Source organism: Phaseolus vulgaris, chromosome 6, assembly GCF_051622355.1.
Source record: "Phaseolus vulgaris cultivar YP4 chromosome 6, ASM5162235v1, whole genome shotgun sequence".
NCBI lineage: Eukaryota > Viridiplantae > Streptophyta > Magnoliopsida > Fabales > Fabaceae > Phaseolus > Phaseolus vulgaris.
The window spans coordinates 25,455,603-25,481,798 of NC_143503.1; the positions used below are offsets into that span (position 1 = coordinate 25,455,603).

Sequence of the window (26,196 nt, forward strand, 5' to 3'; positions counted from 1 at the left end):
AAAGGAATTATTTTTATATATAAAAGATATAATATATTTGTATTTATTAAAATAAATTAAAATTTATATTTTAAAAAAATATATATAAATAATAATATTTTATTTGATTTTAAATATTACTTTACATATAATTTATTTATTGTATTCTTTTATAATGATGATAAGAGTGTACAAAATAAACAAGGTTTATTAATTTACCTGCTACTTTTGCAAGAAGTCAAACGTGAAGAAAGAGTGTTACAAATATGTCACTTAGTAGATAATTTTTTTGCTTTAGTTTATTCTAAAGTTAATTTATCTTTTGTAGCTAAGAATACTAGGTGAGTATATTCTAGCGTTATCATTACAAATTATTAAATAAAAATTAAATTTAAAAATAAAAAATAATTAGTCATTATATTAATTAAATAAAATATTAATATAAATATTAAAATATTATTTATATATAAGATAATTTCTATTATTAATAAAAATTTATAAATTGATATTTAAATTAACTATAAAAATTTTAGCTATTAATATTTTAGATTTTAAATTGGTGTCAATTAATCTTTTAGAAACTAATTTAGAATTTAAAATATTAGTAGCTAAAACTTTTGCAGATAATGGTTATATACTAATTTAAAAATCACTTTATAAATTTTTTTAATAATAGAAAGTACTTTAGATAGAAATAAATTTTTAATTTTTAAAATGGTATTTAATTTAGTTCAATAGTAAATAGTTATTTTGATCTTTAAAATTAGTTACAATTTGATAATTTTCTTATAATAGTGTAGATGAATAAATTAGTTACAATTTGATAATTTTCTTATAATAGTGTAGATGAATATGATAATATAGGGTTGTCTTCCAAGTTAATCGTCAATGATGAGATTTATCATTATGGATGAAGAGTTTCAGTAGAGGAAATTGGAATTTTTATGTTGTAGTTAAATCCTGAATTTTATTAGGGTTTATAAACTTATGTTATATCATCCTTTAGGTAGGTATTGTCAGTGAAATTTAGAATCACAGGAATAGGGTTGTGTTTAAGAATGGGCGGGTGGACTTAGTGGAGGTGTTTAGTGTGGTACAAAGGAAGACTTGATCTTAGGTCACAGTAAAAGAAAAATTAGTCGTTTTCTCCTACTCAGATTGGTGTTTGGAACCTCATTGTTGTATAAAATATTTGAAAGACTGATTTTGTGCGTTATTTAACAAACGAAGTTGTCCATAATTGGTAGTAGTGGTGTGTTTTGTGCAGGTTTCATCGGGTTCTCTTATCTGGCAAGGTTGGATTGAGGTGTGTGGCCTTGGGTTGCGCTTGGAAGGTGTAGGAGGTGTGCGCAGGTCTATCTGGCTATGACTGATTATTGCAAGTCTGGAAGGATTTCTCTGGTTATGTATGGGTTGATATTGGCACTTGGGTTCTTGGTGTTCTTCAACCTGCTGCAAAGACTCTGTTTGATGTTGGGTGTTGTGTCCTGTAATAAGGGTGTGATCTATTTGGTGGTTTTTTTTTTGTGTACTTGTTCCCCTTGTAGGATAGGTGTGTCGAGTTTTGGCACTTGGTTTAGCATCTTTGTCTGCTGGCAAATATCCTGTTTAGTTGTGCGGTGCATGTCCTTATTTTGAGAGTGTGAGCTCCTTGTGGGTTGATGTAACTGTATTTGTTGGACTTCTATATCTTGGACTAGTTTATTTTGGTTGGTTTGTAGTGTATTATTTGTTGGATCATGTGTTGGTAGGGTGTTAGGAAACTTGTTTTGGATGTTTCGTATAAGGGTTGAGACAGCCCTGAGATGTCTCATTTTATTTTATTTATTCTTTGCTGATAAAAAAAAATCATCCTTTAGGCAGAACTTGATGACTATTTCTAGTTTGGACAAATTTTAAATTTTCTTGTTTATTTATGAATAATAAAGCTTGTCTCTATTAAAATTTGAATTTGGTTCTTTAGATGATAGATATTTTATTTGATACGTTATATTTTAGTATAAAAGAAAATCGAATTCAGGTTCACCGAATTATTTTATACGTTAAATATTCTTGAATAAGTTTGAGAGTTACATAAACTTATAAATTTCTAAACTTGCCAGTAAGTTTAACTCGTAAAATTGTAAATGTTTTATCAATTTAAAAACAATATTAAAAAACTTCATCAATGACATATATGCATAACATAATACTCTTAATATAACAATAATTTTCAATATTTCTGACATCATAACAAAGAAAAATAGCAAATGATCACATGAAAGTACATTATAACTAAATAACAAGATTAAACTACATAAATGACTCAACAATATATAAATTCAGAAAAGTAGAAATTAAGGGGAAATAATTAGAAATGAGTTAATTTCTTCAAATAATTTTAGTCTAATAAAATTGTCGTTGTTGGATATAAGTCTTATAAAAATTACATTTGATTTCATACTCATTAACTTATTTATTGACTTGAGAGCTTATACATGTATGGACAAAGAGGGGCCTGAAATCTAGATAGTACCTGAAACTTGTTATACAATTGTTGACTTGTCGGTAATTCTTTAGTTTCTTCAAGCTTCCTTCCTTTGATATTGATGCTCCGCCGATACATGTCAGTGCTATGATTTAAGTGTATTCTGGTGAAATATGAAAAAAGTACTTTATACCTCCGCATAGGGTTTTATTTATAGTGTTAGTTATGTGCCCTTATGGTAATGGATCGGATATCAGTTATTAATTGACATGTATTGAGGTTCCTAATTAATAGGGATGTACAACTTTCAGTTGTTGACTGATTTGTCGGAGATATTTTCCACATATTTCAATATATGAATATGACTCATTAAATGCTATTGTAACTGTCGTTATTATTATTTATTGTGTGTCTTGAGTTGTCCTTTGGTTCGGACGATCGTCAAGGTGACCGAGACTAACTTGTTCACTCAGACATTTATCCTAAATTTAAAGAGTTTACATCAATTCTTCATTCATATTATTGTTAAAGATACAAACTCCAATAATAATAAAAAGTAATAAACTATTGTTGATGACTAATTTTGACTTAGAAATACCTAAAATGGATGTCAAGACACATTTCTAAACTATAACACTTGAAGAAAAAAAATTATATGTTGCGACTTTAAAAAGATCTATTTATGGTATGTTAATGTAAAATTTTTATTTATGATCTCAAATAGGAATCTTTTAATGGCATTATAAGTTCTACCAACTCATTACCTCATATTGTTTTGTGGTAAATACAATTGACAATTGTATGTATCATATGTTCAGTGGGAATAATACATATTCTTGGCATTATGTGTCAATGATATACTATTTTTTAGTAACAATATAGTTTCTTCCACGAGACCAAATATATAGGATTCTTACATCAGACCAAGAGATTTATAAACAAATTGAAATGAAAGAGACTTGAAGTCTGCAAGTCACATGAAGGGTGGAATGAGAGGAACTTTGGAATCAAAAGGTTGCATCTCTTATGAATCACAGGAAGTGTTCTCCTGTGCAGTTTTAAACCCAAGGATGAATGAGTTCCTGCAAATCAATGGAAGGGAAAACAGTAACATGAACCAAGAACACTGAGGGCAAAGATGCATGACACTCAACACTTGTTAGGCAATACAGCAGATATTGATGTTGAAATAGAAGCAAATTAATATAACTTTTTGATACCAATATTCTCATACTTAATACTTAGATAGAGTATAGAGATTGTATATGGGTTGCAGTATCCCAGTATTTCCATTTGTATCATTTTTTTATTGCTGATTAAAAAAGTTTTGAATTTTTTTGTTTGTTTTAGTTTTGTCTGGAAAGCTTTTTGATATTTGCATACACAACTGTTTTGTCTGGTTGAATGTGCATGTTAGATTTGTAAGTTTGTCATAACCTTATCTTTTGTACAAGTTGAAACATTCCTTAAGTGTTACTTTTTTATCTAATTCATTGATTGCTCATTAAAAACAAGACATTTTTGTATTTGACATAGGAAAGTATTAAGAGATTGCTTTCAAGTATTCTAAGGTTATTACAATAGAGTTATATAGATAGGATTCAGGACAAATTCAGCATGAAAGATTTATAAACTTAAATTTCCCTGTGGTTTTGATCTTGAGCAAGTGTGACCCGATTGATGGATGTTGACCATATTTTAACTAATTTAAAGAAATTAGCAAAATTAAATAAAAAAAACGTGTTTTAAACAAGTTATGTCTCAATGAAATGATTAATAAGTAATTAAATATGTAAAGGCCTCATTGTAATGTTAATCCTTCAAAGTACTGAGAAATTCTGCAGAATTGATAGATAATTGAGTTCTTAAAACAACGACAGAGATGAAAATGTAGAAGAAAATGACAACCAAACATTGAACAGTTGAAACAAGAGAGACCCTATAGCTAGAAGCTTGCCAAAGAGACCATAACTTTTTTCAAGGGATATATTGGTTAAGCCAACCACTTTGGACATTAACATCTTCCAATGCTAACATATCATTGGCAGCACCAGCATTGATGATATCAGAAGACCAATTCATGTTTTGCATGGCATCAACATCGGTGTAAGGCCCTTGGACATGATTCACTTGTGCTTGTTCTCCATGAGTCACCGTTTGTCCTCCATGAGTCATAGTTTGTCCTCCATTTTCAGCAACTGGTGTCACCATTTGGGCTTTGCGAGCACTGATTTTCTTTGTGATGTCCTCCAAGCATTGATCAGCCAAGAATGAGATATCATTGAGGTCAATGATGTTGGCACTCTCCAGATTGTTCCCAACAGTGATGTATTGAGAAATCAGATGGCCAATCTCTTTCTTCCTATTCTCATTCCTCACTTTCTTCAGCTGTTCTTGGACTTTCACAATTCTTTGCCTCAAGAAGCTTTCCTGACAGAACATTTTCTTGCTTTGCTCCAGTTCAGACACACTCCTGAACCTGGAAATAGCACTCTCAACTCCCTCCTCAGATGGCCAAACCTCTGGCTGATCAGGCTCATCCGGGGAATAGATTATAGCACATGCTTGAATCCCACAAAGGATGCTGATTTCACCAATCTTTTTTATCAAACCTGTTGAGAAACACAACAATGCAAGAGAAAGAGAGAAATGGTTAGAAAAGTAGATTTGATTAAAAGGTAAACATGCATCATACAAGGCTAATTATGAAGCATGGTTAAAATGAGAGAAAGAAACATGTTTTTGAACCATTTTTCCTTTTCTTGAAGGTTGCCTTCCTCTTTGAGGTTTTGGTTATGAAAGTAAGATCAACCTTCTTTCTAGCCATGACTGTGAGCAAAAAAGAACAAGAAGAGAGTTATGAATATGTTATTTTTGTGTATCTTTCCCATTCTTGATGTGTGCTGTTTATATAAAAAAATTCAAGATGTAACTAGATTGTATATAGGGAAAGTATTTCACTATACCAAATTAGACTCATCTGAGTTGTTGTCTTTGCATAAAACTTGGTAATTAATATCATCATCATTGAATAATTAGAGAGATTTTGCAGTAAAATATTGTTTAAATGACTTACCACATGTGGAAGAAAAAGGGAATATATGAGTTGTACAAGTTGATAATTCAAGTTAGTATTATCTTTTCTTTACCTCTTCATTTAAGAGACCAACATACAAATTAAAAAATATAATTAATATTATTTTTACTTTTATATCTGTCCATGTACAACTTTAACTATTATTTTCTTGATCATAAATAACAGCCAATAATTAATACTGTATTGAATTAGTTCTTACATACATTCTTGAAAGGATACTAATTAATAATTTTATAAATATTTATAAAATAGAACCTACATTTTTTAAATACATATTTTTTTTTTGTTCTTAGAGGAAAAGGTGTTTAGCTTTAGGAATTGGTATTTGGGTGTTTCATTTCATGAAAACTATTAAAAATAATTAAAAGTTAGAAGCAAAATCCAAAATTTGAAATTTTTTTCAAGAATAAAAACACCCTGAATGGATAATTACCTAAGTATCCTTCATTAGTGGTGGACCATGCTCTTTGAATCTTAATTAAAAGCATTTTATTTTCTTTAAAAAGAGATCCATTTAGGAGTCTGATCATAAACGCGGTTTTAAGATTGTTATTTGTCAATTATATTACGTCATGTTTGACTTTTGCTTCCTTCTTTTCTTTGATTAATTCAAATTCTAATGCTTACATTTAATTAAATTCTTTTTTACAGTGCATTTAAGTATTTATCTTTTCTATTTGCAGATTTTAATTTAGTTTATTGAAATAATAAATTGTTGAGTTGTTCATTACAATTTTTTCTATTATTTAAATATATTTTCTAAAATTGAGTCCTTTTATATTTAATCCAATGATATATATGCACAATGACAAGTCACCATTCTATTTTCTCATATACAAGAGTCAAATCCAGTTGTTAAACTACATCAGTCAAGGTTTTACTAAATCGGAAGATTTATACAATAAAATTGTAAAAAAAAAAAATACTAAGAACAACAAGCTTACAATAAATGAAAAGTATAGTTCAAACAATGTCATCTGATTTACCATAATACAAGAGAAAATATCAGATAACATATTTAGTTAAGATGATTGATCTTAAGAACACAAAAAAAAAAAAATTTAAGAAAAAATTACTTTCAATGTTAAATCTCTCTCAAATTTTGAAAAGATATGAAACTCAATTATTTAAATTCGTATCACGACAACATTTATTGTTTTAACTAACATTGAAATTGATTACGGTGATATAAGTGTACCTAAAAGTGAAAAAATAATATTTTTACAAAAATAGTTTATGAACCATTATAGATAACGATTTTCAAAGCATGAATATTTAAGCTATAATTTTGCGGTGTGACTTTTGAAAAAAAAAAATCACACTAAAAAAAGTTAAACATCACTATTTTTTTCAATTTAAGAATAAAAGGAAACATATTTAGAAATGTAACTCATAAAGATCATTAAACATCGATGATAAATTGTGGATAATTTAAACTACAAATTTTTAATATTTAAACTACAAATTTTTAATGTGACCTATAACTTTCAATAACAAATAAAGAAAAAAGTGTGTCGTAAAACTTTATCTTGTCTTTAAAATCTTTAATATCAAACACTAATCATTAATGTTAATAAATATTATTATTATGATTAAAAATAATATTGATATTAAAATTATTATTATTATTAAATACTTTTAATACTAAATATTAGTATTATTAAAATCTATACCTGTATATAAAGAGAATTCTCCACTTTAACGGCTGTAAATTATATTTCTATTTTACCCTTACTTAATATTTTGTTTTATTAATTTATTTTGGTTATTTCGACATTTTATAATTTTAAAAGTTAATAAAACAGTTTTTAATTTTAAAATTTTATTTTATTTGTTTTCACTTAACTACAGAAGAGTGGAGAGATTGAGACGTTAATTTTATTTTATTGTCACCTAACTAGCAGGAGAGTGGAGAGATTGATACTTTTCTGTTTTAAACTAATATTCTTCTTTATTAAATTAACATTTTTTTTTAATTTTAAATTTTATTTTATTGTTTTCACTTAACTAGTAGGAAAGTGGAGAGATTTGTAAGTTTATTTTATTTTATTTGTGGTCACTTAACTAACAAGAGAGTGGAGAGATTGATTCTCCTATTTAAAATAGATATCATTAGCAATTTTGAATTTAAAATCTAAGATATTAGTAGTTAAAATTAACATTGATAGCTAATTTAAATATCAATTTAATTTAGAAACTATTTTATAATTTTTTATTAATAATAAAAATAACTTTAAATATCAATAATTTTTTAATTTTTAAAATAAATTTTAATTTAGTTAATATAATAATTAATTATTTTTATCTTTAAATTTAAAAGTTATTTAATGATTTTATTGTAGTGGTACTATATCTTCTCGTATGATATGAGTTTAAGTTCCTTGATCCGCATGCGGATAATAATAATCATGTTACAATGGTGTATGTTAATGCTAAAAGTGTATGTTAATGCTAAAACAATGGCTTCTTTACATACACTTTTAATATTACCATGTCTAAGGGTAGACAGTAAAAAATGTAAAAACATAATCAAACATATAGAACAGTTCAATCAAGGGTAACCCTAGATATATATATAACAAAAACATCACTGTGAGCATTAACATCTTCTATTTTTTTTATCAGCAATATATAATAAATTAAATATGAACCACTTAAGGGTGATCAAACTCTTATACAGATCCTGACAACCTTCACAACACCAACTCTATAACTACCTGACAAAATTACATCACTTAACCAACCTCATACAAATCAATGGATCAAGACACCAGTTAGTAGGGAAAAAAACCAGAATGTGATTTAAAAATAACCCAAGACCAAACCTTTAAAAGAATCATAGCAAACATTTCTAAACAATCAACCACCCCCCATTTGAAAATGACATTATTCCTGTGTTTCCAAATCTCGCTAAGTAATGCAATTCAAATTGTTCCCCAAACATCATTAACAAAATCAAATGTGTTACATAACCTAAACTGAAAAAAAATTAACAGGAAGATGAGTGTTTGACTTTTGGTTCAATCCAAACCGAAAAATAATCCCATACTAAAGGGATTGAAGGAGAGAACGATAATGCATGCAAAAATCTCGTGCAGTGATCACACATTACATCAAGATATCGTCCTACGTATGAAGGATTGAACGAGAAAGGAATGAGATCACCACTAGCGTGAGAGGGAATGAGAGATGTGTGAAAGAAAAAGGAAGAAGAAAAAAAATGTCAAAATAAATTTTCTAATCCGCCATATCATTAAAACGTCACCCATATTTATTAAAAATAATAATAATAACGTCATATAGTAGCCAACTCATATTTTTCAAATAAAAGTGTTAGAAAAAGGATTATTAATGGGATTAAATAAAAGTAAATATGCATCATGCAATGCTAATATAAAGCATTTTTCAAAGGTACATAAATGAAAACTTGTAGTTTTAAAAGTTAAAGTGATAAATATTCCATTAAAAGATTTCAATTTGAATTTTCCAACGCATATGAATACCTAGGTATAATAATGGATCGCTTTAAAAAAAATTAAAAGAAGAACATTTATTAATACTCTGTAAATCATAAAATCATATTATTTAATAGATAGATACTTATGTACATATGGACTTCAACATCAAATATGTTATTGATAGTTATTGAACATAATTTTTTCCATTGCTTCCACTAGATATTTTTTATTCAATTTATTTATTGTTGAGAAAAAAAAACTAGATACATTGTAATTACAAATATTTCTTCTTTGCCTGCTTTGATTACGATATAGTATACATCCCCAAACCACAATGAGTAAACCATTCTATTTTTCAATAAATTCTTTTTAGTTTCAGCTAAGTCTTTTATCACTAATAAATTTTCTAACAGAATAGATGATAACTTATCTTTGTTTAAAAAATACAAATATTCATTGTGGGTGTAATTGTTTTCAATATAAGCTATTCACAAATTTTGTTAGTTTTGAAATTGAAATAGTTTCAGATTGTGTATTTTTACTTTTTGTTTCTTGCAAAGTGTTTCTTTCTCAAAAATTTCCAAACAAAAAATGCATTTTAAACCAACTAATCAAGTATATCCAAGGCTTCTTTTCATATATACAGATGATAGATGCTATTTTAAAGTATGATGTGCATATAATTGAGATACGAAAGAAAACACAAACATAGAACAACTCAATCAAAAGAATGTTAGCTCCAACATGTCAGTTCGTGCGTGAATAACACGATAAGTCCAACAAACACTCGTAATGATAGACTTTAAATGACTTTGATACTATATTATTAAGTGAATTTTAAGCCTAACTCAACCCCATAAAATCGGTTCATGAAGTGAGGTTTGCACCCACTTATATACAATGAAATATTCTAATTTTTAGTCAATGTCTCTAACAGAAACCATCTAAACTTAGTGAAAAAAATAATTATCTTTTTAAGGGATACTTTAGTTAAGCCAACCATGGTGAACATTAACCTCTTCCAATGTTAACACTCATTCCCACCACCAACATTGATGTTGTCCACAGACTAATTCAGTTATTTTTTTCTGAAAAAATTGGTCCGAGACCCATGAACCTATTTTTTTAAGTAAATATAATCACGCAAACAAAGCAAAACATCAAAATATATTTTATATTGATTCACCTCAACAATTAAGTTATACCTAAATTATGTCCAATTATTTTTTAAACAAATTACTTAATAAATTTAACTAATCAAATCATTTCATTACAAGATATAAAAATCCTCTTCAGATTGGACGAGTTAACAAACTGTAAATTACACGAGTTAATAAATTTCTCAAAGTTATATCATTTTAATATCTCTTGAGATTAATAACTCACAAAAGATAAGAACTCTATAAGAGACCACACAAAATAAAAATTCACAAGAGTATAAGAAGTTCACTGATGGATTACAAGGTTTAACTTATTTTTTATCAAACTTGATTTTGAAACATAACAAGGTCCATGTAACAACAGAAAGAAAATGGGAAATGCTCAAAAATTGAAATTTTACTACAGGGTAAATATGCATCATGCAAGGTTAATAGAAAGCATAGTTAAAATTATTTAAAGAGAAAAAAAATTCTTGGACCATTTTTACTTTTCTTAAAAGTTTATTTTCTTTTCCCATAACAGTTATGTAAGCAAGTATGACTTTGACCAGAAAAAAAAATCAAGAAAGAGAAGTAAAATTAAGAAATGCTACTTTGAGGTGTCTTTCTCATTGTTGATAAAAAATGGTTGATGTTGTGTTGTTTATATAAAAAGAACTAGGATGTAATTAAATATTAGAATTGTTTGGACAATATTTTTTTAGAAACAAAGAGTATAAAGGAAAACAGTAAAATTATTTTTTTCATAAATTTTTAAAATATAAATGAATATACACGAATTAATTTTAATTTATAAACAAAATTATTTATTTGTTTTATTTTTAGAAAAATTTCTTATGAAAAAATCCCATCATGTTCATCTGCTCAAGAAGTGATGAATAAATTCACCAGCACTGAAATGTTAAATAATAAAATATTGTTTAAATGAAATAAAAAATATATAATTTTTTCTTGTTTATATTCAAGTTAATTCTATCTTTATTTTTAGGTGTTCATTATATGGCTTTAACTATAGTTACTCCCTCATTAATAGCATGTAATAATTAATTTTGCATTGAATTTGTTCTTGCATAAGTACAAAATTGAATGAATAGCAATTAATAAGTATATTAATATTTATTAAATAGTAATTATTATTTTTGAAGAAAAATCATTAATTCTATAGGGGAAAAGGTGGTATACAACTTTAGAAACTCAAATTTAAATATTTTCGGAGTACATAGATGAAAACTTTTAGTTTTAAAAGTTAGAGGGATAAACAAATTTGTATTAGATTAAAGGATTCAAATTGGAATTTTCATCCTGATGTGAATACCAAAGTATCATAGTGGAGGCATTAAAAGAAAGTATGAAAGTGAAACATTTATGAATAATACTATTTAAATCAGCATGATATTTATATACATATGAACATAAAATATGTTATTCACATACTTGTTGAACAAAAAAATTCTCATTGCTGCCATATTACATTGTAATTACTATTGTTTGCTTGATTTGATTATCATAGAATGAACACCCACACATCACAATGAGTATTCCACCATTCTATTTTTCAATAAGTTTTTTTTTTCTAGTTTCAACTAAGTCTTCTATATATCACCAATAGTTTTTCTATCTGTCAAATAGAGTATAACTTATTTTTTTTTTTAGTAAAATACAAATTTTAATTGTGGGTGTAATTTTTTTAATATAAGCTCTTCACAAATTTTGTTGATTTTGAGATTGAAATTGTTTCAGATCTTGAGTTGTGAATGGGGTATTCTTACTTCTTTCTTGAAAAGGGTTTCTTTCAATTTGCAGAAAAGGGAAGCAAAACAAAGATTCAGGATCAAACAATTTCAAAATTTTCAAATTACAGAATTTAGATCTTGACCAAGTGTGTATGGAATAGATTGAAATTGAAACCAAATTAAACAATTGACAGATAAAACAACCTGCATAAATGATATTCTCTTGGACAAAAATCAAATATATCAAAGGCTTCTTTCCATACACACAGATGAAGATGCTATTTCTTTCAAAGTATGAGAAGAATGCAATAGAAATATAGAATAATTGAAAGATACTCAAATCGAATCCTTAAAATATGTCCAGAAACAAAGTTTCATTTTTTTCAATTGGATTATTATTACTGTGTCTAAGGGTAGACACATTTAAAACTGTAAAACATAGCAACCAAACATAGAACAGTTCAATCAAGACAAACCCTAGAAATTTAGACAACAATAACATCACTTTTTTCATTCATTCCCACCACCAGCAGTGATGTTGTCCATAGACTAATTCAGCTTTCTTTTCCTGGAAAAGTTGGTCCCATGCCCTTGAGCCTGTGCTTGCTCTCCTCTACTGTAAATCACTGGTGTCTCCTCTTGTGCTGGATGCACAGTGACTTTGTTTCTAATTTCATCTAAGTTTTGATCAGTGAAAAAGGAGAAATCTTTCAGATAATTGATGTTGTTGCTGTCAAGGTTGTTGCTCCCATGAGTGAGGTATTCACACATAAGAAGGCTAATCTCTCTCTTCCTATTTTCATTCTTTAGTTTCTTCAGCTGTTCTTGGCTTTTGTCAATTCTCTGCCTTATAAAGCTCTCTTGGCAGAACATTTTCTTAGTTTTCTCAGACTCTGACACACCATTGAACTTGGAAATCACACTCCTGGCTCCAGATTCAGATGGCCAAAACTCTGGCTTATTAGGCACATCAGGACTATAAACTACAGCACATGCATCAATCCCACATAGGACAGTGATTTCACTGATCTTTTTCATCAAACCTGTTCAGAAACAAATATAGCAAGATCCATATAAGAAACTGGAAAAAGTGGGAAATGCTCAAAAATTGAAACTTTATCAAAGAGAAAATATATGCATCATGAAAGACTAAGATAAAGCATAGTTAAAATTGTTTAAAGAAAAACAAAATTCTTGGACCATTCTTTCTTTTCTTGAAGGTTGCCTTCCTCTTCCCAGGATCGGTTATGTAAGCAAGTTCAATCTTGGCTCTAGTCATGAATGTGATCAGAAAAGAACAAGAAAGGAGAGCAAGATTGAGACTATGAAAATGTTACTTTGATGTGTTGTTTATATAAAAGAAATTACCATGTAATTCAATATTAGAATTGTTTTAGAAATAAAAAACATAAAATAAAATTGTATTTTTCATAATTTTTAAATATAAATGAATATACATGAATCAATTTTAATTCATAAAAAAACATTTATTTGTTTTATTTTTCTTTGCTGAAAATTTATCATCATGGTTGGTTTATTTTTTTTATAGTGGTAAATAAATTCATGACATAGAATTGTTTGAGGATTTTTGTTACAAAACATTGTTTAAAAGACTTGTCATGTGAAAGATAAATGAAAAATGTAACTTTTTATGTTTGATATTGAAGTTAATTTTATCTTTATTCTTTTATTTGTTGACACATGGCCTAAACTACAGTTATAACTTTCTCATTAATGACAGATTAATGATTAATTTTATATTGAATTTTTTCCTGTATATGTACAAAATTTATTGAATAGCAATTAATAATTGTATTAATATTTATTAAATAGTAATTATAGTTTTTGAAAAAAAATTAATTCTATTACGGAAAAAGTGGTATACAACTATAGAAACTGACATTTAGATATTTTTTAAAGAGTATATAGATGAAAACTTTTAGTTTTAAAAGTTAAACTGATAAACAAAATTTTGAAAAATTGAGTAAGTTGGCATAGGTTCCCACTAAAAGATTCATATTTGAATACCTAGGTAGAATGGTGAACCCCTTTAAAAATTAGAAAAGTTAAACATCTATGAATACTCTTTAAATAAAAAAAAGCATATTATTTGATAGGTTGATATTTGTATACATATATAGACCTGAAATCAAATATGTTATTCACATACTTATTGAACAGATTTTATATATATATATATATAAATATGTTTATAAAATAAAAATAATAAGAAAAAATAAATTTATTTAAAAAGTAAAATTAACTAATGTATAAGTTAATTATAAAAAATTTACATGTTTTTTTTTAAATTTTATTTTAACATCTGTATAAACCAATTTTAATTTATGAAAAAAAATCTGTTTTATTTATGATATAAATATTTAGGTAAACTTGTTCAACATGTTTATTGTGATTTACTTCATTGCTTATTTTTTCTTTAATCAAAACTTTACATGTAATTAATTATTTTCATAGTCATCAGTTTAATTGCTTATCTGTTGTATTTTGTACACAGTTTTGAACATGGTTTTATTGTAATGATGAAAGGTTGAACCACTAATTACATTTTAAAGCTGTATATTTGATTTTTTATTATTATTTAGTTTATGTAACTGAATTCAGGCAATTAATAGATGTATAGTTGACAAATTATTATATTAAATATAATCTGACATTTCTTCAAATATTTAATAAATTATTTAATATAAATTAATTATTATTCAATAATTATTTTTTCTCAAAATATGTTTTAATTACATTAATATTATAAACTTTGAAATATTAATTTGCACCATCATATTGAAATATTAATTCTTATCTTCGTACATTTCATCATTTGGATTTTCTCATGCCTAATTTAACTTCATCACGTCTCTGTATAACAACATTTCATTCTTGATGATATAGAATTAACAATTTTTTTTAATAAAAATGAAATTTTAAGGAGAATTCAATTTCATAAAATTATTTTTATAATTTTATAATTTATCAAATGATTTTTAAATTTCTCAGTGTAATTCTAGTTAGGTTTATGACAAGAGATAAGGACATTTCATAATATATAAACGGGTGCAGACCTCAACCCTATGAGCCGGTTTTATGGGGTTGAGTTAGGCTTAAAGTCCACTTCGTAACATGGTATCAGAGCCATTTCGAGCCTATCCTAGCGAGTCTTTGTTGGGCCTATCGTGCCAATACATGGTGTATATTAAACAGTTTATTGATGTTATTATGTCCCATGTTATCACATTCCTTTCTATTCTTACACTTGATTTAAAATTGAATTTTATAAAATTAAAATAGATTTAAAATTTACTTTATTAATTTCTAATAACAAATTATTTTATTTTTCTTAAATAAAATTGGTGTGCAACAAATTATGTGAATATTGAGATTTTTTCCACAAAAAATGAACCTATATTATTTAAAAAAATTTAAATAAATAAATTTTAAAATGTTCTTTAGATAGAGAAGTTATGTTTTTAATGAAATATATAGTACTGATGCCCATATTTGTAATAATATCAATATCAAAATCAAAACTTTCTAGATTAGCTGCCCATTTTGTATGGATTTTAAAATTTAATGTATATCTAATCCAAATCTAATAAAATAAATTAAATCTAAAATCTAAATATATTTTAATTAGATTAAATTGAATGTTTTTTTTAATTTAATTTGAATTATACTAAATTAAATTGGACTTTTGTAATTTAATTTTTATAATTTTTTAAATTTAGATTTAAATTGATATGTTTGATCGATTAGTCCCATCTTAATAAAGTTTGTTCCATTGGATTCAAAATAATGTAAGTTTGGTCCAATAAGATCTAAATTATTTAAGTTTGATTTGATTTATTTTGATCTGATTTTGTCTTGACTCAATTAAGCTTGACTTGAGTTGGATTCAATTTAATCTCCCATCCTAACTTGAGTTAAGTTTAACCAAGTCTAACATAAGGTCGGTTTAACCTAACCTAGGCTCCTCTCAACTGAGTCAACGCCTAACTTAAACTTAACCTAGTCCAGTCTGAACTAAGCTCAACCCAACCTAACATGTTTAGGCTAAGCTCAACCCAACCTAACATGTTTAGGCTAAGCTCAACCCAATGTAACTTGAGCTTGACCAAGACTAATTTGAAGTTGAGTTTGACTCAAACACTCTACTTGACATGAACTCATAATGACTTCACGTGGATTCAAGTTGATTTGACTCGACCTAAACCTTTCTCGACTTGGACTAAATCCATTTCGACTCGACCTAGACTTCACTGACTTGACCTAACTTGACTTGACTTTGTCTGAACTCGATTCCCTTTTGACATAAAGCTCGACTGACTCACCCAAACTATACTCAAGCACTCAACCTGACATGACTTGACCCAACATAGGTCTTGTTTGACTTGGGTCCAATTCGTTTCAACTTGACATGAGCATTGCTAACTTGACATAATCTGATTCGATTTTAGTCTATCTCGACTTAATTTGATATGGATCAGTTGACTCATGTCAACCTTTTTATTCATATCAACTAAGTCGAATGAGGATATAGACTGACTCAGTTTAATGTAAACTTAATTCAATTCAACCTAATTTAAACTCAAACTCACTCGACTTAACTTTAATCTAAACATATTTCATTTAATTTGATCTAAGTTTTTTCTAATTTAGAGTGACTTAAACTTGATAGTTAATCTAAATCTTTTTGACTTGGTAATTCTAATGTAGGTCAATCTTTATTCAAGCTAACCTAAAGTTGATAAAACTCCCTTTAGTGTGAACCTAATTTTTAACCACAATTTCTTTAGAGAAGTGCTGAAGAAAAAGAGTTGAATAAGTGTCGTTTTATTTTTCAATTGTGTAAAGGCTGAAGTAGCCTTTGTGTTTCATTGGAAGTAATTATAATTTATTTAGTAAATCTGTGAGTGCAAAGAAAAAAAGTAGCATAATGACCCACAAAGCATAAGTTGAATTGAAAGGGTATGGATTTCTTTGTTTTCAAAACCAAAAATGTTTTGCTTTTGAGAACATGACTTGGAACCCTGATCCTGCTCCAACCTGTGCCTTCTTCATGTATTTTTCTTCTTCTATATCCTTCCCCCTCAGTACACCCAGTGCAAGACTTTTTATTTAATTTAATATATATTAATAAAAAATAATCTTAAATTTTAGATATTTTTTTAACCAGATTTCTTGTATTTTATAATAATATAAGATTTCAGATATATAGGGTGTTAAAAGAGAACAAATCAAACTCAACTTTTGTCATTTGATTTGATCAATGATAAATATAATTATTATTTTTATCGCAACATTTTCATTTTTCAAATTTAGAACTCAAGTTAAATTAATTTATTTTTATCAAAATAATTTAATTAAAATTAAAAAAATTAAAATTAAAGTACTTTATATAATTTTGATATACTTTTTCATGAAAAACTAAATCAATCTACCCGACAAGTGTGAAGGTTAGAAATAAGATAAAGTTGTTTATAAAAATAGAAATTATTATTTAATGTTAAGATTTAAGATTTTTATTTTAATTGTTTAATAATAATAAATGGTCTCATTAATTTAATAATAAATTTTAATATTAAATTTTTCAATATTTCATTTTTAACTTTTTAATTATTAATTAATTACTTATCAATATAATGTTATATTTATTTGTTTATTAATTAATTTATTTAGTGTATATTAAAAAGATAATATTAATTAATTAATTTATTATTTACAAATTTATTTAGTTTAATATATATTTAGAAAAAAAGATAACTATAATTTAGGATTTTTTTTACTCCGAGTTTATAATTTTAGATTCAATTAATACAATCACAAACATCTAAATTATCACACTTCATCCATTACAGAGTACTAAACAATCAAATGTCTACAAATAACTCATATTCAATATCACTCATGCTAGAAATTTTCTGAAATGCATAAACATCTGACTCTATTTCTGAAAGACACATGCATTGAATTTGATTAAGAGATATGCACCCGTCATACTACCTTCATTTCTTTTTATCAACAATGAATTAATAGAATAAAATGAAACTCTTTAGGGGTGTCTCAACCCTTATACATAAGATACTCCTAGTTTAAGCAATCAACAAAGAAAGTGACACACCACTTAACTCATTGTGTTATCTCTTTACACAACTACATGAACGTGGAAACTCCTCTCATATGATATAGCAAATCCATATGACCTGCCAGACCAACTATATTCAAACTGCATACTGAGTCATATGAACATTCCTTGACTTTCACTATTTGAAAATTTTCCTCATATGATTTTAATATACTAGTAGAGTCAGAATATCTCATTCAAGATGAATATCTAATTCAATGCATATCATGAACAATCTCAACACGATATTTCATTTCCTACAATATTATATCTCAACCACAACTCCACAAAGTTCATAATTCATATCACACATCAATATTTTTTTTTTATCAGCAATAAAAAATCAATAAATGAGAACCACTTCAGGGGTGGTCCAACCCTTTTACAAACACACATACAATTTAACTCCTAACTTGACACCCAAAACCGCCGATCAAAAGACCAACCAAACCAAGCGCTAACTAGCTTTACCGAATCAGCCGTATACAAGCCAAAGGATCCAGAACCCAACAGGGATAGGAAAAATAAACTTCGCGGGACTTTGCAGCAATCCAAGACCACACCTTTACTTGTGCTGAGGCAAAAACTTCTAACGCATCTGCCACTCCTCCATTAAAGACGACCGAGTTCCTATGCTTCCAAATTTCACTCACAATTCCAACCCAAATTGCCCCCCAAACATCATTAACCGAAACAGATGCCTGACTCAACCTGAATTGAATAAAATTTTGCATTGGATCCGAATGGATTACGAATGACACTCCAAGCCACTCAAAGCAAAGGCACCATACCCTCCAAGCAAAGTCACAAACGGCGAACAAGTGACTCGACGACTCATCGACCTTCCCACACAAGCAACATACAGGATTTTCAACCACCATCCCGCCCCTTACCAAATTAACCCTAGTTGCAATCCTATTTTCCAAAACTCTCCAGGCCAAGAATACAGCAGAAGGCAAGGCTTTACACCTCCACAACCTACAGTAGGTCGGAGAGGACTCCCCATCACTAACCCTCCTTACCTTGCTATAAGCTGAGTTAACAGTAAAACTTTGAGACCCCTCAGCCTTCCAGATCCAGCTATCCACCCCTCCCACATCCATCTTCACCCCTTGCAGCAACTGACTCAACTGCTCCTCCAACAACTTCTCCCAGTCAAAGAGGGATCTATGCCAGCACAAATGCCAAATCCAAACACCATTAAACCAGTTCCCGAACTCGGCCACCTTAGCAGCTTTAGCCGTGCTAAGCGAATATAATCTCGGAAACATTCCCTTCAGAGCACCACAATTCAACCAGCTGTCCTCCCAGAATGAAATATTTCCTCCATCACCAACTTTCCACTCAACCCCATCTTCAAAACTTCTGCCCCAGCCCACCGAGGCCCAAACCTCCTTCAAGTCTCTCCACCAAAGAGAACCCCTGCAGGGTTTACCTTCCGCTCTCAAATTCCTCCATCCACCATATTTAGAGTCAAGAATCTCTTTCCACAAACCTCCCTTGGTCGACCCCCACCTCCAAATCCACTTGCCTAGCAGGGCCAGGTTAAAAGTCTTTAAGTCAATGATTCCAAGACCCCCGTAGTCCCGAGGCTCGCAAACCTTATTCCAAGAGGCCCAAGCAATCTTCCTTCTGTCAGAACCCCACCCCCAAAGGAAATTTCTTTGGATCTGAACTAACTTGTCAACCACCCCAGATGGCAGTTTGAATAGGGACATAAAGAATAACGGAACTGAGGAGAGGACTGACTTAATCAAACAGATCCTCCCAGCCATCGACAAACACCTGCCTTTCCACCTCGACAGCTTGCCCTGAACTCTCTCTAACACCCCGTTCCAGAAAACACTGCGCTTATGGCATCCTCCTACCGGTAACCCTAAATAGACAAAAGGAGTTACCATCACCTTACAGTTAAGAGTAGCTGCAAAACGCTGAAGCGAACATTGATCCAACCCCATCCCGCCAATACTGCTTTTTAAAAAATTCACCTTAAGCCCAGAAGCGAGCTCAAAGCAAAGCAAGATAGCCTTAATATTAAAAACACTTTTGGTATTCGCTTCGCAAAAGAATAATGTATCGTTAGCATATTGTAACATACTAACCTTCACCTTATCTCTTCCAACCTCTAGACTATCAATCAAATTCTTCTCTTCAGCCATCCTAGATACCCCAACCAACCCTTCTACAACTATAAGGAAGAGGAACGGAGCAAGCGGGTCACCTTGACGAAGTCCCCTCCGAGGAGTAAATTCCCCAGTTGGACTGCCATTCACTAATACAGAGACTGAAGCAGATTCTAAACAACACTTTATCCATCGAATCCATTGAGCACAAAAACCCAATCTTTCCAACATATAATATAAGAACTCCCAGCTAACCGAGTCATATGCTTTTTCATAGTCAACTTTGAAGAACACACAACTCTTCTTTTTCCTTCTATATTCTTCCAGCACCTCATTCGCTACCAGCACACTGTCCAACAAACCCCTACCTTCAAGAAAAGCATACTGTCTAACATCAATCACTTTGCTAATCACCTTTTTCAAACGTAGAGACAACGCTTTTGAGATAATTTTATACAAACATCCTACCAAAGAAATAGGCCTAAACTCACCAAGCTGCAAAGGATTTTCAACTTTTGGAACAAGACAAAGGAAAGAAGCGTTTGAACCTCTAGGCCAATGGCTCTTTGTCGCAAAATCCTTCACCGCTGACATCACATCCATCCTTAAAATTTCCCAACAAAACTTTATGAAACCAAAATTAAATCCATCAGGCCAGGGCTCTTAGAACTTTCACAATTCCAAACCGCAGTCCTAATTTCTTCTTCAGAGAACTCCCCTACCAACAACTCGTTGTCTGCAACAACTCCCCTACCAACAACACATCAATATACCATTCAATCACACATACATTTATATTTTAAAACAATTAGAAAATATCAAAATTACATAAAATACATGTTTCATGTACATGTACAATTAAAATTTACATATAAATTAATTAAAGCAACAAGCAACCAAAAAAATAGAATCCTAAATCAAAATGTTTGTAAAGTCCAATAGAATCCTAAATCAAAAGATTTGTAAAGTGTTGATAAGTGCCAAATTTCAGTAATATTTCATATTAAAATATATATACTTATGAGTATTAGTTGTTAAAATAAATATAAAATAACTCATAATTTATGAATGTATACCTTTTTATATATTTTATGATTTTAATTTGAATAAGAACGATTTATTATCAAATTTGTGTTAATTTCATGAGTATAGAGAAGAACGAAGATAATTGGACAAAAGAAAAATATATAAAGATTAAAATCAATTTGATTTGAGTACTTGTAAATGAAATCCAAATTCATCCTTAATATTTATCTCTAACTTCAAATTAAATTTTAATAACTTTAAAAGAACTTTCTCATCACTAAAATTAACACATTGCAATTTAAATTGTCCATTGCAATTAATCTAAAATATATTTAGTATAAGTTTCTAATTGTAATATATATATATATATAAACATTTATCCCTGTAAGAAATTTGACTATTTAATATAAAGATTTGCTTTATATAATGAACAAGTTACCATTCTAGTTATTGAATAATCTTTATTCAATATAATTAAGTTTTTTTATTTATTTTAAAGTTGAAACCAAATTCAATTATATGTTAATATAATATAAAAGCTTGATGTCTAAAGATTTAATTCTTTAAAGTTTTAAGATTTAATATTTCTAATCAGAATAGAATATGTATGGTAACACTTATATAAATGTTGAATGTTGATGTTGATTCTAGGTTGTAATTTGTAGTTTTAATTATGATATAAGTTTTTTATTTATTTGAGCAGTGAGTTAAAGCCTTTAAATGTGTTTTGAAGTACTTTTTAGTTTTAGGTTACATTTTAACCCATTAAAATGGATTTTAATTATTTGTTAAATATGTTCTTAAATTTGCTAATTTTTAAAATGACTATTTTGTTAGTTTAAAACATGATGTGTTATTTGGTAATGATTAGGGATGATATTTGCATCTCTTGTTGATAATTTTTTTTTTCATTGCTAATTATCATTTTAGTATGATTAAAATATAAAATATGAATCTATCTCTAAGATAATTTTGACCTAATTTACATTTAAAAATGCTTTCTCTTAACATAATAATTGATCATGTTAAAAAATAATTAATTATTTTAGTTAAAAATAATTTTTACATGTTTCACATATAATAAATTATTATAGAAAATAACCGATTATGTGTGAAAAACTCAATCTTTTTAAAATAATTAATTGCGTTTAATAATAATCGATGAAATTATTTTAAAAATATTTTCTTAAGTTACATGGAAAAACATAATAATTGATTATATTTAATTATATAATCGATTATACGAGTGAATTATAATAAAATTCTTTTAAAAAAGGAAGTTTTCTCTTTTAAATACACTATTCTTCATGTTTTCAAAATAAAGAGTATGTTATGATCTAGAAATTCTTCTATAATACTTTTATATAATACAATTCTTTATGTATAGTAAAACTTCTTAAAGTGGGTTTCAACTAATGTTTTTAGTTTTCTTATTCTAATTGGATAGATGTTTTTGCAAATAATTCAAGATTTTAGTAAAAAGATCTAACTTAGATTGTCTGAATTTACTGGAGATGTAAATTTGAGAGAGTCAAACTCATTATCATTGTATATTCTACTTAATTTTTCTTCAACATCAACTGTTTAAGAAAAAATTTCTTTAAAATTAAAAAAAAATCATTTTTAAATCAATTCACCTTCTTTCTTGATTGTATTTTTAAGTTTTTCTTTTTCTATTTTACATATTTAATCAATTAAAATAATTTAAACCTAAAAATTGTGAGTTTGTCTCTTTTAATAGATTAAAACAAGTTAAAATCACATATTTATTTATTTTAATTAATTAAAACAATTAATCACTTCAAATTTAGACTTTAATTTTTTTTAATCAACAATAAAAAAATAATATAAATGAGAGTACTGAAGTATTCCAATCCATATAAAAAACCTCTATCCAAGTATGAGAATATTGGTATCAAAAAGTTATATTAACTTGTTTTTATTTCTGCATCTATAACAACACATTATGTACATAGCAATTACAATGTTTTTTTTCCTCAAAGTCTATATGTTTACATGCAACTCAAAAGTCTGAGAGTTGTTTTGTCAACCCACTTTCATCAAAAATAGAGATTTTCCATGCGGGCAACCCTTTTAGATGTCCTCACATCCACAGGCCATTCATTCAAATATATGTAGTTAATGAAAATAGACTCTCAGTGAATTGAGTTTATACATTAAGAAAAATTAATGCACCAATTAGAGTATGAGAAATCCGCCTTAGAAAATTTAAAACTTACTCATGTTTCTACCTAGTCTACCACTGCCTCATTAAAGATTACTCTATTCATATGATTCCAAATTCTCCAGATAACAGTCACCCACATACACCTTCACATGCTATTCCCCGAACTATTAGTGTCTGTAATGTCTATTTGTTCAAAGTGTTGTTCAACTCTATCATAATGTACAAAAGACCTACCAAATCATGCATAAGTCAAATATCACACTTTGAAAGCCACTTTGCATATAAAGAAAAGATGATTCACACACCTTTACAAACCACACATAAGACAAAGGTTTCCACCATTATAAATCACTCAATGGAGTAGATTATCATAGGTTACGATTTTAACGTTTAAAACATGCTACACGAAGAAAAGTGCTGAGGGGAGGGTTTTTATGTTCCAAAATATTCATAACTAAATTTAGGCCACGGTTGCACATTGGTGTATCTCTCTCTTCCTTAACAAAAATTACACACGAAATTAGTCTAAAACAAGATAAGCTTGAGAAAATTAACGCCTATCTTGTTTTATTCTTATGATTCAAATCCTTTGTTAAAAATAGTTTATTCTATGATCACCTTTATTCTGTATTTTAATTGTGTTTAAACTTTTCAGGTGATTTTATTCTTATATTATTTTGATTGTTTTTTCTCAGTTGTTGGTTATCACTCGTGATAGGATTTTAGCGGTGCAAGTAGAAGAACTTGGCGTGTGTGTGTTTTTTAGGAATATTTGCAAAATTTGAAAGTATAATAAATTGAGTGTAACTCTTGTGTAATGTGTTTCTCTTATTCTTTCATATCTTTTCAATTGGTATATTATTTATTACATACTTAAAGAACTCTTAATACTGAAAATCTAATTTAATAGTCAAAATTGTTCATCCTATTATGAAAAAACTCATAATTCAATTCATGCCATCTTAAACTTAACCTATATTTTTAATAAAATAAATATTTATTTTATTTTAAGTAGTAAATAAGAATATAAATTAAAGGATAAATTATTATGTAACATAATTAAGTAAAAATTATATGAAAAATATTAATTAAAATATCTAAAACTTTAATAATAAATTATAATTGTAAAATACATTTATTTTCCTTTTTGAATTACACAACTAAAAATAGAATGGTTACATGAATTTTAAAATTATTTATATCTTAGTTAATAGTTTCTATTTAATAATAATAAATATGTAGAAATTGATATGAAAAGTAATATATTTATTAAACATATATTATCTTTGTTAAGTTTAATAAATATGTCACTACAAGAAAATCATCAAATAGAATCCAATTTTTAGAAATTAAAAGGTTTAAACTACTAATTATTTAGATTCTAAATTTGGTAGCAAAAACTTTTTTTGCTACTTAGATACCAATTTAGAAACCATTTAACAATAATAAAAACTAATTTAGAAACCAAAAATTTATTTAATACTTAAAATGGTCTCTAATTTAGTCACTATAGCAACTAATTATTTTTTGTCACTAAAATTGGTTTCTATGACATGATTTTTTTTTTAGTATGTTATGTTTCATTAATACTATATTCAATAATATTTTCAAAATTAATTAATTATTACATTTAGTAAATGCATTAAATAATAATATTTAATGTTTACATAATTACTACATTGTATTAAATAATACATTACTACACTTGCTCAGTATGGTTTTACGATATACGGTTTAGTTTATATACTTAAGTGCTAAGCATAAGATAAATTCATATGACCATAAAAAATATATTTTTTAATGTATGAAAATAATTTGTGAATATAAATTTTAAAAAATATAATACTTAGTATAAAATTTAAAGAGCAAACACATTATTAATTTATTAATATTTAAAAAAATAAATTTTAAAATTAATTAAAAGTTTAAAATAATGTATATACACTCCTATATAATATAATTTATTTTCATCCATTGCTAATGTTTGTATTTTTATTTTTATTTTTTATATTCTCATTAAGGCTTGTACATAGTTTTCCATTAATTGTATTGTATTATATTATAAATAATACAGAGCCATTACATTTATTGCAAATATACTTCAAAATTGTAAAAGACTTGAAAATTGAGATGAATGATTAAAGGTGATATTTACAAATAGATTTTATTAAAATAAAAATAATACTTAGAGACAGACTGTGTCCGTCTATAATATTTTTTAATAATAAATAAATAAAATAAAATAAGATATTTTAGAGATATTTTAATTTTTATATTGTATAAAAATCTTCAGTACGTTGATATTTATCCAAATATAAACTTATATTTTGTCTAACATTTTTATTTTCGCCTGTTACTACTAAAATTTGTCTCTATTTTTGTCTCTAAATTTCATTAAATTATATTTTCAAGTATACATTTTATGTTGCTGAATTTAAAGAGCAAATGGAGTTTGAAAATTTGAAGATTGATAACACTGACAAAAACTGTTAAGACTAATGAGTTGTCTTGCTTCTGTACCATGATGACAGTTCAAATTGACTTTTCTTAACAGGTCTGTCATGTTGTAGTGTTAAAGGATCATTCAAAAAGAAAAATAGGAGAATTGCTTAAACCTAATTAAGATCTAAATTTGATGAGATCATTTCGTTTATGTGAGTCTTGCTATTAAAGACAGAAAAGGAAAACGAGAAAGAGAACATGAGTGGTAAGCATTTTCTTTCTTCTTGGCATAATTATATTGGCAAAAAATTAAATAAATAAATATGGAATATTTAAAAGTGTTTCACTCTTTATACATTAGAGATAGTCGGCCTATTTAGATTCACT

At 27.6% G+C, this 26,196-nt stretch overlaps 2 protein-coding genes across 2 annotated transcripts; both read right to left on the reverse strand.

Annotated features, from left to right (window-relative positions):
• Positions 1-4,208: 4,208 nt before the first annotated feature.
• Positions 4,209-5,335, reverse strand: LOC137833096 (agamous-like MADS-box protein AGL80). Its single transcript, XM_068641469.2, has 2 exons — positions 5,195-5,335; positions 4,209-5,058 (listed from the first exon to the last, which is right to left on the reverse strand). The coding sequence occupies exons 1-2, from the start codon at positions 5,271-5,273 to the stop codon at positions 4,424-4,426; spliced, it is 714 nt and encodes a 237-aa protein (XP_068497570.1). The 5' UTR covers positions 5,274-5,335; the 3' UTR covers positions 4,209-4,423.
• Positions 5,336-12,286: 6,951 nt separating this feature from the next.
• Positions 12,287-13,197, reverse strand: LOC137833097 (agamous-like MADS-box protein AGL80). The gene is made up of 2 exons (XM_068641470.2): positions 13,095-13,197; positions 12,287-12,937 (listed from the first exon to the last, which is right to left on the reverse strand). Exons 1-2 carry the CDS (start codon positions 13,171-13,173, stop codon positions 12,444-12,446), a joined length of 573 nt encoding a protein of 190 aa, XP_068497571.1. The 5' UTR covers positions 13,174-13,197; the 3' UTR covers positions 12,287-12,443.
• Between the last annotated feature and the right edge of the window lie 12,999 nt (positions 13,198-26,196).

What these genes read in the sequence shown, in the direction of transcription:
- LOC137833097 (XM_068641470.2), bottom strand. Translation starts at nt 13,173, where the DNA reads ATGACTAGAGCCAAGATTGAACTTGCTTACATAACCGATCCTGGGAAG. An exon ending in CTTCAAGAAAAGAAAGAATG is followed by an intron (nt 12,938 to 13,094) that starts GTCCAAGAATTT and finishes GTTTCTGAACAG; the next exon opens with GTTTGATGAAAAAGATCAGT.
- LOC137833096 (XM_068641469.2), bottom strand. Translation starts at nt 5,273, where the DNA reads ATGGCTAGAAAGAAGGTTGATCTTACTTTCATAACCAAAACCTCAAAG. An exon ending in CTTCAAGAAAAGGAAAAATG is followed by an intron (nt 5,059 to 5,194) that starts GTTCAAAAACAT and finishes GTTTCTCAACAG; the next exon opens with GTTTGATAAAAAAGATTGGT.